Genomic DNA, 13,367 nt, shown 5'->3' on the forward strand with positions numbered 1-13,367 from the left:
GGCGCTGACGTCACACCGACGCAGACAGGACTCCCGTGATGTCATGTGGCATCCCGAGACCTAGGTGTCAAACAGTCGTGACTTTTTCGATGTTATCTGAGCCGGTCGACTCCTTATCCTGAGAGAAAACAGTGAGGATAGACAGTCAACACTATACATGTCAGCGTGGAGAACATGTGTTTCTCTTCCTGAGTTACCTCCCTTTGAATATTTAATATGGTCCTCCGGTATCAGCTCATCTGAATAGCTGTTGCAGGTTGTTATTCATGGGGAACTCAACAGCTGCTCTGCTCTGACTGACAACAGGAGATCTTCCTGCACACGAGCAGGAACAGTCAGTCGCTTGAAATACTTAGACCCAAGGTAGGATTCCTTTTTGTATTCTGTTGTGATTTCGTAAACAGTTTTTTTTTTTGGGGGGGGGGTAATTTTCAGTGTAGAACACTTACTCCGGTAGCCTTCTGAACTCCTCTGGGATATGGCCCGTAATTCTACTACCTCCCCCTACAGAGTGACTCAATAGTACTCTTGTGGCTTACTATCGTTTAAGATACAAAACATTAGCTATGTGTCCGGACTGCCATTGCCAAGACGCGGATTAGCGATTGGCCGAGTGGAATTACAAATAAACTGTTTGGAATGGGAACTGACCCCGGGTCTGTTCTAGAGGTGGACCAATTAATCGGAATGGCCGATTTCAAGTTTTCATAACAATCGGAAATCTGTATTTTTGCCAATTTTGCAGATAAAAAAAAAACTATATTTAACGAGGCAAGTCAGTTAAGAACACATTCTTATTTTCAATGACGGCCTAGGAACAGTGGGTTAACGGCCTTGTTCAGGGGCAGAACGACAGATTTTTACCTTGTCAGCTCAGGGATTCAATCTTGCAACCTTACGGTTAACTAGTCCAACGCTCTAACCACCTGCCTCTCATTGCACTCCACAAGGAGCCTGCCTGTTACGAGAATGCAGTAACCCAAAGTAAGTTGCTAGCTAGCATTAAACTTATGTTATAAAAACAATCAATCAATCAATCATAATCACTAGTTATAACTACACATGGTTGATGATATTACTAGTTTATCTAGCGTGTCCTGCGTTGCATATAATCGATGCGGTGCGCATTCGCGAAAAAGGACTGTTGCTCCAACCTAAAACCTAACCATAAACATCAATGCCTTTCTTAAAATCAATACACAGAATAGTTTGAAACCTACATATTTAGCTAAAAGAAATCCAGGTTAGCAGGCAATATTAACCAGGTGAAATTGTGTCACTTCTCTTGCGTTCATTGAACGCAGAGTCAGGGTATATGCAACAGTTTGGGCCTCCTGGCTCTTTGCGAAACTAATTTGCCAGAATTGTACGTAATTATGACATAACATTGAAGGTTGTGCAATGTAACAGGAATATTTAGACTTATGGATGCCACCCGTTAGATAAAATATGGAAGGGTATTTCACTGAACGAATAAACGTCTTATTTTTGAGATGATAGTTTCCGGATTCGACCATATTCGACCATATTAATAACCTAAGGCTCGTATTTCTGTGTGTTATTATGTTATAACTAAGTCTATGACTTGATAGAGCAGTCTGACTGAGCGATGGTAGGCACCAGCAGACTCGTAAGCATTCTTTCAAACAGCACTTTAGTGCGTTTTGCCAGCTGTTTGACTTCAAGCCTATCAACTCCAAAGATTAGGCTGGTGTAACCGATGTGAAATGGCTAGCTAGTTAGCGGGGTGCGCGCTAATAGCGTTTCAAATGTCACTCGCTCTGAGACTTGGAGTAGTTGTTCCCCTTGCTCTGCATGGGTAACGCTGCTTCGAGGGTGGCTGTTGTCGATGTGTTCCTGGTTCGAGCCCAGGTCGGAGCGAGGAGAGGGATGAAAGCTATACTGTTACACTGGCAATACTATAGTGCCTATAAGAACAACCAATAGTCAAAGGCAAATGAAATACAAATGGTATAGAGAGAAATATTCCTATAATAACTACAACCTAAAACTTCTTACCTGGGAATATTGAAGACTCATGTTAAAAGGAACCACCAGCTTTCATATGTTCTCATGTTCTGAGCAAGGAACTGAAACGTTAGCTTTCTTACATGGCACTTTTACTTTCTTCTCCATCACTTTGTTTTTGCATTATTTAAACCAAATTGAACATGTTTCATTATTTATTTGAGGCTAAATTGATTTTATTGATATATTATATTCAGTTAAAATAAGTGTTCATTCAGTATTGTTGTAATGGGGCGGCAGGGTGGCCTAGTGGTTAGAGCGTTGGACTAGTACCCTGAAGGTTGCCAGTTCAAATCCCCAAGCTGACAAGGTACAAATCTGTCATTCTGCCCCTGACAGGCAGTTAAACCACTGTTCCTAGGCCGTCATTGAAAATAAGAATTTGTTTTTAACTGACTTGTCTAGTTAAAGGTAAAATAAAATTACAAATACAATCGTCCGATTCATCGCTATCGGCTTTTTTTTGGTGCTCCAAATAATCGGTATCGGCCTTAAATCATAATCGGTTGACCTTTAGTCTGTTCTCTGCTGTTGAACTTGTCCCGAACTCCTTTAGCCACACTCAACAATCACACCAACACCTTCCGCTCCTCCCTGCTCCTCTGTACTAAGAGAGGTGCTATTGTGTCGGGATCAGTGAAATGTTGGCACTCGCTCACTTCCACCGAACTCCTTTAGCCACACTCAACAATCACACCAACACCTTCCGCTCCTCCCTGCTCCTCTGTACTAAGAGAGGTGCTATTGTGTCGGGATCAGTGAAATGTTGGTCCCTCCACACACAGAGTTCCCCCCTCAACAGTGAACAGCAGGACATCTCCTCTCCTCACATATCCATCCATCCGCCGTAATAGTCAGTGCTGTGTGTAGATGACAGATGAATGGCTGGTGTTAGCCACCTCCTGTTTCATCATGCAGTCAGGCAGCTCAGCTCCGTGTTGATCCTGTAGCTGTTGTAGTCTCTCTGAAGGATTCAATATAACATCAGCCTCCTGCATTCCCCGGACCTGCAGAACCGGTTCTACGTCCGTCGGCACGGCAACAAGGGAACTGAGAGCCCATTGAGTGGGGGGGAAGGGGTCCCACAGGGTTCAATAAAGCCCTACCAAAACTCATGAAAGCACTAACCGTGCAAAGGAAGTCCATTGAAATGCACCAGTGTAAACAGCAGATCAACACTACTGTATTGTCTGTGTGGAAGATCTCTTGAGAATTCTTCCCTCTGTCAGAAATTGTCCCGTCTTCTCTGTGAACTTGTCTCTTGCTCCATCCGTCACGCTCCATAACCTGGCGAGAGGGGTTTGGTTTGAGCAGATGGAGAGCAGTGAGTCGATGTGAGGTATAAAGAGCCGGATGACAGGCTCTGATGGGTCTGTGACATGCAGGACGTCAAACAGAAATGATCCAACCACACACACACACACACACACACACACACACACACACACACACACACACACACACACACACACCGCCTCATGTTCAAGGGATGGGCGTAACCGCAGATCTAGGTCAATCTATCAAATTCAGATGTTGATGATGGACAGACATGTAAACATTCCAATTTCCCAGGCACACAATTTCCAAACCAGCCAAGTTGGCTAGTCGTTAGAACAAAGTGTTTGTTATTGCATTCACTCTGTGAAGCTACTTAGTTGTCCAAAGAAGAACTCCCCTTGGACAATAAAGGTTAGTGGGTTTAGTGGGGTTAGTGGGTCTCCTGACAGCTGTAGAACAGGAATATGGGAGGAAGTGACCTGGGAATGGCTTTATCACCTGACCAATGACCCGCCGCTTGGACACGTGCACTCCTTTCTCTTTTATGCTCTCTTTCACACACACACACACACACACACACACACACACACACACACACACACACACACACACACACACACACACACACACACACACACACACACACACACACACACACACACACACACACACACACACACACACACACACACACACACACACACACACACACACACACACACACACACACACACACACACACACGACCCTCAAGCCCTCCTGATTCCCTCCTTCCCTGAGGATGTGCCTGCTGGTCTTCTCTCCTGTTCTCTCCCAGCAGGCTTGTGGGTTAGTGGGTGGGCACTGCTGCTGATGAGTCAACATGTATTCCTGAGCGGTAGGCAGGAAGCTCTCCAACACAATGAGCAGTGCTGAAAAGTGGACCATGTGAGGGGCTGAGATAAGAGCGCTGCCTTGGCCCTTGGTACTGGGTCTGTACTGTCTTTTGTCACATGTGAATAGAGCTGGTAAGGTGCAGAGCACAGTGTGTGTGTGTGTTATTATTCCAGCCCCTGTCTGAATAGAGACCTTTTGGATTTTCACCTTCAGGTTATTAGACCTGAAAGTTATTCATTAGACCTAGTAGCCTAAGGCTAGCTAAAATGCTCAACGATTTGGCTGGCTCATTGGATCTACTCCTAGATCTACCACTGATTTTTTTGTGCCTTGTGAAGGTGTCCGCATGCTTCGATTTGGCTGGCGGCTACCCCAACTCGGCTAGTGTGCTTGTATACGCCCTTAAAAACCTTCACATGAAAAAAGAAAAGCGGAATTAGTACAGTTTGTCTGTTTTTAAGACACCGTATACAGCAGTATATACACACGGTATACAGCAGTATATACACACGGTATACAGCAGTATATACACACGGTATACAGTAGTATATACACACGGTATACAGTAGTATATACACACGGTATACAGCAGTATATACACGCGGTATACAGCAGTATATACACGCGGTATACAGCAGTATATACACGCGGTATACAGCAGTATATACACGCGGTATACAGCAGTATATACACGTGGTATACAGCAGTATATACACGCGGTATACAGCAGTATATACATGCGGTATACAGCAGTATATACACGCGGTATACAGCAGTATATACACGCGGTATACAGCAGTATATACACGCGGTATACAGCAGTATATACACGCGGTATACAGCAGTATATACACGCGGTATACAGCAGTATATATATACACGCGGTATACAGCATATATACACGCGGTATACAGCAGTATATACACGCGGTATACAGCAGTATATACACGCGGTATACAGCAGTATATACACGCGGTATACAGCAGTATATACACGCGGTATACAGCAGTATATACACGCGGTATACAGCAGTATATACACGCGGTATACAGCAGTATATACACGCGGTATACAGCAGTATATACACGCGGTATACAGCAGTATATACACGCGGTATACAGCAGTATATACACGCGGTATACAGCGGTATATACAGCGGTATATACACGCGGTATATACAGCGGTATATACACGCGGTATACAGCGGTATACAGCGGTATATACACGCGGTATACAGCGGTATATACACGCGGTATACAGCGGTATATACACGCGGTATACAGCGGTATATACACGCGTATACAGCGGTATATACACGCGGTATACAGCGGTATATACACGCGGTATACAGCGGTATATACACGCGGTATACAGCGGTATATACACGCGGTATACAGCGGTATATACACGCGGTATACAGCGGTATATACACGCGGTATACAGCGGTATATACACGCGGTATACAGCGGTATATACACGCGGTATACAGCGGTATATACACGCGGTATACAGACGCGGTATATACAGACGCGGTATATACAGACGCGGTATATACACGCGGTATATACAGACGCGGTATATACACGCGGTATATACACGCGGTATACAGCGGTATACACACGCGGTATACAGTAGCCGGTATACACACGCGGTATACAGCGGTATACACACGCGGTATACAGTAGCCGGTATACACACGCGGTATACAGTAGCCGGTATACACACGCGGTATACAGTAGCCGGTATACACACGCGGTATACAGTAGCCGGTATACACACGCGGTATACAGTAGCCGGTATACACACGCGGTATACAGTAGCCAGTATACACTTCCTCAAAATAGTCGGAATTCATCTGGTCATTTTAAGAAATCTGTCAGAAATTGTGCTGTTTTTGCAAAGGATATCTTAGTTGCACAATTTTGCATCTGACTCGGATGTTTGGTGCAGTGTTTCTCAAGTGAACAAAATGTGAATGAGTTCTCTCGTTGAATGACAGCAGACACATTATTGAAGAATTCCTACGGTTGACCAATTGCCAATGGGGACGTAGACTTGGGCTTGCCTTGAGAGGAAAAATACATCAAATGTGTGCCCGAACAGCCCAAAAAAACCTTGCTGAAGTCCTAAACAAACAAAAACGTCACAATGTTGTCATAATATATGCACAAACTGTTCCGAACTGTTTTGGCTGGGAAGCATGCAGACGACTTAAAGCAGACACTGAGTTTTGTATTGATGGACCGAGGTGTGTGTGTGTTCTAAGTATGACAGCGTGGTGTGAACTTAAAGGACAGTGATTTAGCTCAGTGACTGCATACCAGCACCAGCATGCCAAATGAGAGAGGGGGAGATGAGATTGATGTCGGGCGGGAGAGAGGCAGTGTTAAGCCCCCCCCCCCCCAAAGGATTCACAATCTTTCGAAAGTGCTTAGTTTGCTAGTGAACGTGTGCAGGAAAGGGTATTATGCCAGTGTGTTATTAGGATCTGAATGGAATTTCCCTTGTTGCGAAATATGACACTTTGTGTGAAGGAGACTTATTTGCCATGCTGTTGTTTTTGGCACACTGCTTCGGGCAGTCAGGTCAAGTGTGATGTTTAACCTGATCGAGTACTCTCTTATTTTGTAAACATTGCTTAAGGATTTGTAAATCTGTCTATAGCTGGTCGGGGATGTGCAGAATGTAATGAAAGGAGGAGTATGCAGGCTGGAGAATGGTCATCTCTGCTCTACATGTTCTTGTGTTCTCGTCTCCCCCCCTAGTCCCAACATTTCACTGATTTATGTGCTACTGTTTTCCCTCTTTTGCTGCCGGTATTAAAAGGACAGTGACACATGGGAATACTGCCGTATAAAATGGGCCACTCTGCTTCTTCTGCCGTTTTGTTGTTGTTGTTATTATGGTTTTAATAGTTAGCCCAGTATTGTGGTGCTGCATTTCCACTCTGTTGCAGATGATTGTGAAAATAAGGCCTGATGTATATCTTTCGATTCAATCAGAGCTGCAGTCAGATTAACCTGAGAACTAAGGACAAGAGCAGCTCCTGTCTCATCCAGGACCAGTTACTCTGTGATGGCCGTTGTTTGCCTTTAACTGTGGGCCAGATCCATGGAACACCGGTTCAAACTCTATTGTCAGGGCGATATCCATGATTCTTCATTATCGGTGTTTTAATCTGGGGCCAAACATAAATCACAAGACCGAATGTCATTGTCCCACAGTGGCTGGCTGGATACAACTACCAGCAGTCCCCCTGAGCCATTTACTGGAGACTATCTGGGCTTTGTTCGGGCCCCCGTCCAGTTGACTGGTGGTTGATGGTGTATTGAACACAACTGAGGACCAGGACAGACTAGAGCCTCAACAGAAGATGACTCTTAATCACTCAATTAGGGGGAGGAAGTCTAATTGGTTTACATCCTTATAGGAACATGATGACATTCTAGCGTGGTCGCAGAGCGATGTGCTTTTTGGTCATCTTTGTCATGTTTTTTTTTAGCATGCCAGCGAATACAAGAAGACTTGGCTGAAGAATAGATCTGCTAGCAGGCTAGAGCTAGCCAAGACTTACTGTGCATGTATGACTGCTGCTGGTCCTGTTCCCCCAGACATCACCTGAGGTCAACATGCCTCGACCCTGGCCTTGGAAACCTCTACACTCTCCCCATCTCCATAACAGATCACCCTCAACCACCAGCACAGCACCGCTCACACACCACACACGGCTAAGTGCTTTTACAGTTTGGTGAGCTATTAGTTTCATTTCAACTCATTTAACAAACAAAGACAAAAACCCATCGTTGAATCAAGGTGTTATGCAGAGGATTGGAGGAGAGTTGTACGGAATGTAGGTTAAAGTAAGGTTGTCCCAGATTCTGAAATTGGAAACGGCTTGCGCTAGTGAAGTCCCGTTGACAGATGTGTAATGGGCCTGTCCTCATAGAGCGAGGCCTACGCTCTCAGTTAAAAGTCTATGGCTCTGCCCTCCCCTGTACCTCAGTATGTCCCTGCTCATCAGTGATGCTCCTTTGGGATTCCGTCCTTCACTCAGCCACGTGTACCCCCCTTTTAATGATCTGCACCATTTAAACAGACAGCATCCACGGAGTTAACCGCTTTCTTTATAGCATGGTGGGCTAGCCTAATTAGACGTTTTCCCTCTCAAACCCCTTGGTGTGCTGTTATGTAAATCCTCACATCCGCTGAATTACCAAGGATGTTTAAGCTTCTGATTTATGTATGACAACATATGTTTGATTGAGACACGGGAGAGAATTATGGATACTCTTCTCACTGGAATCTTTCATTGTTAGACTCTAATGGCAGCAATTTTTACATTTTGGCCAGTTTCACTAAACAACAATCCTTGTATTTTGTTTGTCTGGCAGTTGAAAATTGATCTGACGTTGTGTGTTTCTGTCTGTTTCCTTTTGCAGATATCATTGAGAAGAGTGAATTGAAGACCTTCTTCGAAAGCAACTGTTCGCAGATTTATTTTATCTTCTATGAAAATTTCATTACACTGGAAAGTAACTTAAAGCAAAAAGGTAAGTAAGGTTGTGCTGCCTGTGTGTGTGTTTTAAAACGGCCTATGACTACTACCCCGGTAGTAGAGTGTATAACTAGCTGGGTAAACTACCCCGGTAGTAGAGTGTATAACTAGCTGGGTAAACTACCCCGGTAGTAGAGTGTATAACTAGCTGGGTAAACTACCCCGGTAGTAGAGTGTATAACTAGCTGGGTAAACTACCCCGGTAGTAGAGTGTATAACTAGCTGGGTAAACTACCCCGGTAGTAGAGTGTATAACTAGCTGGGTAAACTACCCCGGTAGTAGAGTGTATAACTAGCTGGGTAAACTACCCCGGTAGTAGAGTGTATAACTAGCTGGGTAAACTACCCCGGTAGTAGAGTGTATAACTAGCTGGGTAAACTACCCCGGTAGTAGAGTGTATAACTAGCTGGGTAAACTACCCCGGTAGTAGAGTGTATAACTAGCTGGGTAAACTACCCCGGTAGTAGAGTGTATAACTAGCTGGGTAAACTACCCCGGTAGTAGAGTGTATAACTAGCTGGGTAAACTACCCCGGTAGTAGAGTGTATAACTAGCTGGGTAAACTATCCCGGTAGTAGAGTGTATAACTAGCTGGGTAAACTACCCCGGTAGTAGAGTGTATAACTAGCTGGGTAAACTACCCCGGTAGTAGAGTGTATAACTAGCTGGGTAAACTACCCCGGTAGTAGAGTGTATAACTAGCTGGGTAAACTACCCCGGTAGTAGAGTGTATAACTAGCTGGGTAAACTACCCCGGTAGTAGAGTGTATAACTAGCTGGGTAAGCTACCCCGGTGGTAGAGTGTATAACTAGCTGGGTAAGCTACCCCGGTGGTAGAGTGTATAACTAGCTGGGTAATGACGCTTTCATTCCATGACTTCCCTTAGCTGTTCAAAGCCAATTACATTAACATAAATTCACATCTGGTATTACATTGCAGCAGGTTAATGATTTGAGTGTGCAACCAAGGTGATGATCAGTGATTTTGGGACCATTCAGCGGTGAAAAACACCACTAGCAAGATGAGGCACAAAACCCTAAATCAAATCGAGCTTTATTTATATAGTACATTTCAGACATGAATGCAACACAATGTACTTCACAGGAAAAGTTACTGAATTTTAAAAAAAATTATATATATTTACTACACAACAAACATGAGGATAAAAAACTAAAGAATCACAATAAAAACTGAAAGACTAGAAAAGCTAAAAATATTTGTTTTAAGATCTCTTTTAAATATGTCCACAGTTTCGGCCTCCCCCAGGTTCTTTGGCAGGCTATTCCAGAGGCTGGGAGCATAGTAACTAAAGGCTGTCTCTCCATGCCTCTTGGTTCTAGGCTTTGGTAAAGTTAAAAGGCCAGTGCGAGAGGACCTGAGGGACCTACTGGGTACATAACTTAAAAGCATGTCTGATTTTGAAGATCTAGAGCTTATGTACTACATGTTCAAATTGAATTTATCACCACCTCAGCCCACAGTGGGGATTCTGAGGAACTATAGGAATGTCATTATTTTACAGTTTGTTTCATACTGTTGAAGTCGGAAGTTTACATACACTTAGTCAAACTTGTTTTTCAACCACTCCACAAATTTCTTGTAAACAAACTATAGTTTTGGCAAGTCTGTTAGGACATCTACTTTGCCCATGACAAAGTAATTTTTCCCCAAATTTTTACAGACAGATTATTTCCCTTTGACCCACTGGAATTGTGATACAGTGAATTATGAGGTTTATATACACTAAGTTAACTGTGCCTTTAAACAGCTTGGAAAATTCCAGAAAAGAATGTCATGGCTTTTTGACATAATTTGAGTCAATTGAAAGTGTACCTGTGGATGTATTTCATGGCCTACCTTCAAACTCAGTGCCTCTTTGCTTGACATCATGGGAAAATCAAAAGAAATCAGCCAAGACCTCAGAAAATGAATTGTAGACCTCCACAAATCTGGTTCATCCTTGGGGGCAATTTCCAAACACCTGAAGGTACCACGTTTATCTGTACAAACAATAGTACACCAGTATAAACACCATGGGACCACGTAGCCATCATACCGCTCAGGAAGGAGACGCATTCTGTCTCCTAGAGATGAACGTACTTTGGTGCGAAAAGTACAAATCAATCCTAGAACAACAGCAAAGGGCCTTGTGAAGATGCTGGAGTAAACGGGTACAGAAATATCTATATCCACAGTAAAACGAGTCCTATATCAACATAACCTGAAGGCCGCTCAGCAAGGAAGAAGTCACTGCTCCAAAACCGTCATAAAAAAGCCAGACTACGGTTTGCAACTGCACATGGGGACAAAGAGCGTACTCTTTGGAAGAATGTCTTCTGGTCTGATGAAACAAAAATAGAACTGTTTGGCCGTAATGACCATCGATATGTTTGGAGGAAAAAGGGTGAGGCTTGCAAGCCGAAGAACACCATCCCAATCGTGAAGCACGGTGGTGGCAGCATCATGTTGTGGGGGTGCTTTGCTGCAGGAGGGACTGGTGAACTTTACAAAATAGATGACATCACAAGGAAGGAAAATTATGTGGCTATTATGTGGCTATATTGAAGCAACATCTTAAGACATCTGCCAGGAAGTTGAACCTGGGTCTTCCAAAAGGACAATGACCCCAAGCATACTTCAAAAGTTGTGGCAAAATGGCTAAAGGACAACAAGTCAAGGTTGGAGTGGCCATCACAAAGCCCTGACCTCAATCCTATATAACATTTGTGGGTAGAACTGAAAAAGCGTGTGTGTGAGAGGAGGCCTACAAACATGACTCAGTTACACCAGCTCTGTCAGGCGGAATGGGCCAAAATTCACATAACTTATTGTGGAAAGCTACCCGAAAATGTTGACCCACGTTAAACAATTTAAAGACAATACTACCAAATTCTAATTGAGTGCATGTTAACTTCTGATCCACTAGGAATGTGATGGAAGAAATAAAAGCTGAAATAAATAATTCTCTCTACTATTATTCTGACATTTCACATTCTTAAAATAAAGTGGTGATCCTAACTGACCCAAGACAGGGAATTGTTTACTTGGATTGAATGTCAGGAATTGTGAAACTGAGTTTAAATGTTTTTGGCTAAGGCGTATATCAACTTCCCACTTCTGTCACTGAAATATGTCTGTACACAACAGAATGTGTAAAATGTTCCAGAGTAGAAAGCGTTTATTAGTACAGGGGGTCCCAAGCTTTCTTGCATCTGGGACCCCTTCTGTGATAGCAAATTCATCAGGGACCTGCTCATAATATCACAACACAACTCCTACTTTAGAGTGCATTAATAATAGCATATAAGCAGTTTTTACCTTGACTTCTGCCGTGCCTGGTCGGACTAATCAAGTCTCTGCTCCTGGGAAAGAACATTTTAAATGCCCCCCTCTTGGCATCAGAGAGAACATTTTGCAGTTCCAATCTAATTTCCTGCAATTCTACACATGTTGCCTTGGTGCAGAAAACAACATTTTTGGCGAATACAGGAAGAATGGAGTTGACGAAATTAATCAACGATTGAGTGCTGTGGATACCAATATCCCTGTGAGCCTCCCAGGCCCATGTTGTGCATCTCAGGGTTTAAGAACATAAATTGTGGATGAATAATATTATATTGTACCCTACAAACTTTTGAGTTGTTTGCTTGCAATATTCCTAAAAAAAACATCTAAATGCCTAATAATAATATTTTCAGATCTGGATGCAGACCTCTGCAGTACTTCTCTTTGGGAAACCCTGGATTAGTATCGCTGGGAGCTAATAATAACCTAGAAAGTGCATCACAGCAACGGTACATTTCCCAGAACCCTCTCCTTCTCAGAACACATACACACTGACATTACTCCTTGAGTTTAGTGCAGGATTCTCAGAGACATGTACTCTAGGTAAACTCGTTTAGATAGAGGGAGGAGAAAAGCTTGATCCGGCCCGTTACCTGGCCCATTATCTAACCCCAAGGTGGCGCTACACTACCTTCCGATCTAAGTGATTAGTAGGTACGGCACAGCCAGGGGTGGTTTCTGGACAGGGCCTTCTCTACCCCCCACCCCCCCCCCTGCTGTCAGTCTGTTTGTTGATGAATGGGCTCTGTAACGCACACCCCTCTGTGGGTCCTCTCCCCAAGTCCCCTTCTAGCACTTACTGAGCCCTGCGTGACTACCTCCATGTTTAATGCATGCTCCATCGTAGGGCCTTCAATAATTAACCCCCTCCACTTCCCCCATTCTCACTACTCTTTAAAGCACTGTTCTGATGACATGGTAGAGAGGGATGACTTCAGCTTCCTCGTTGTCCTCCTCACAGCTTCAGACCTTATAGCTCTATTTTGATCATGACCTTGGGAGGAAGTGACCGCCGGTATACCAGCAGCTGCCTCGTTGTAGTGCTCGTAACTCATAGAGATCTTTTACTTACACACACACACACACACTGTGAAGGGTTTATAGTACACAGACAAGATCATGAAAGTCACACAACTGTCAGGGCTTTGGAATGATGAAGTACGTTAGTCACATTCATCCTGGCCCTAGAGAGCTGCAGAGCCTGCCAGTTCTCATCCAAGTCAATATGTCTCACTTCATTGTAAGAGAGAACTCACATCCCCAGTGTTGTGATCAATTAGGAC

General features: G+C 43.8%; 1 protein-coding gene across 4 annotated transcripts in view; it reads left to right on the forward strand.

The window, feature by feature from the left end:
• ralgapa2 (Ral GTPase activating protein catalytic subunit alpha 2) overlaps nt 1–13,367 on the forward strand; it is a 145,582-nt gene that overhangs the window by 20,696 nt on the left and 111,519 nt on the right. For all 4 annotated transcript variants that reach the window (XM_046366669.1, XM_046366670.1, XM_046366671.1 and 1 more), the window contains exon 2: nt 8,622–8,732. In XM_046366669.1, coding sequence (XP_046222625.1) covers nt 8,622–8,732 — 111 coding nt within the window. The remainder of the gene's footprint in view (nt 1–8,621; nt 8,733–13,367) is intronic.

This window comes from Oncorhynchus gorbuscha, linkage group LG10, assembly GCF_021184085.1.
Source record: "Oncorhynchus gorbuscha isolate QuinsamMale2020 ecotype Even-year linkage group LG10, OgorEven_v1.0, whole genome shotgun sequence".
Lineage (NCBI taxonomy): Eukaryota > Metazoa > Chordata > Actinopteri > Salmoniformes > Salmonidae > Oncorhynchus > Oncorhynchus gorbuscha.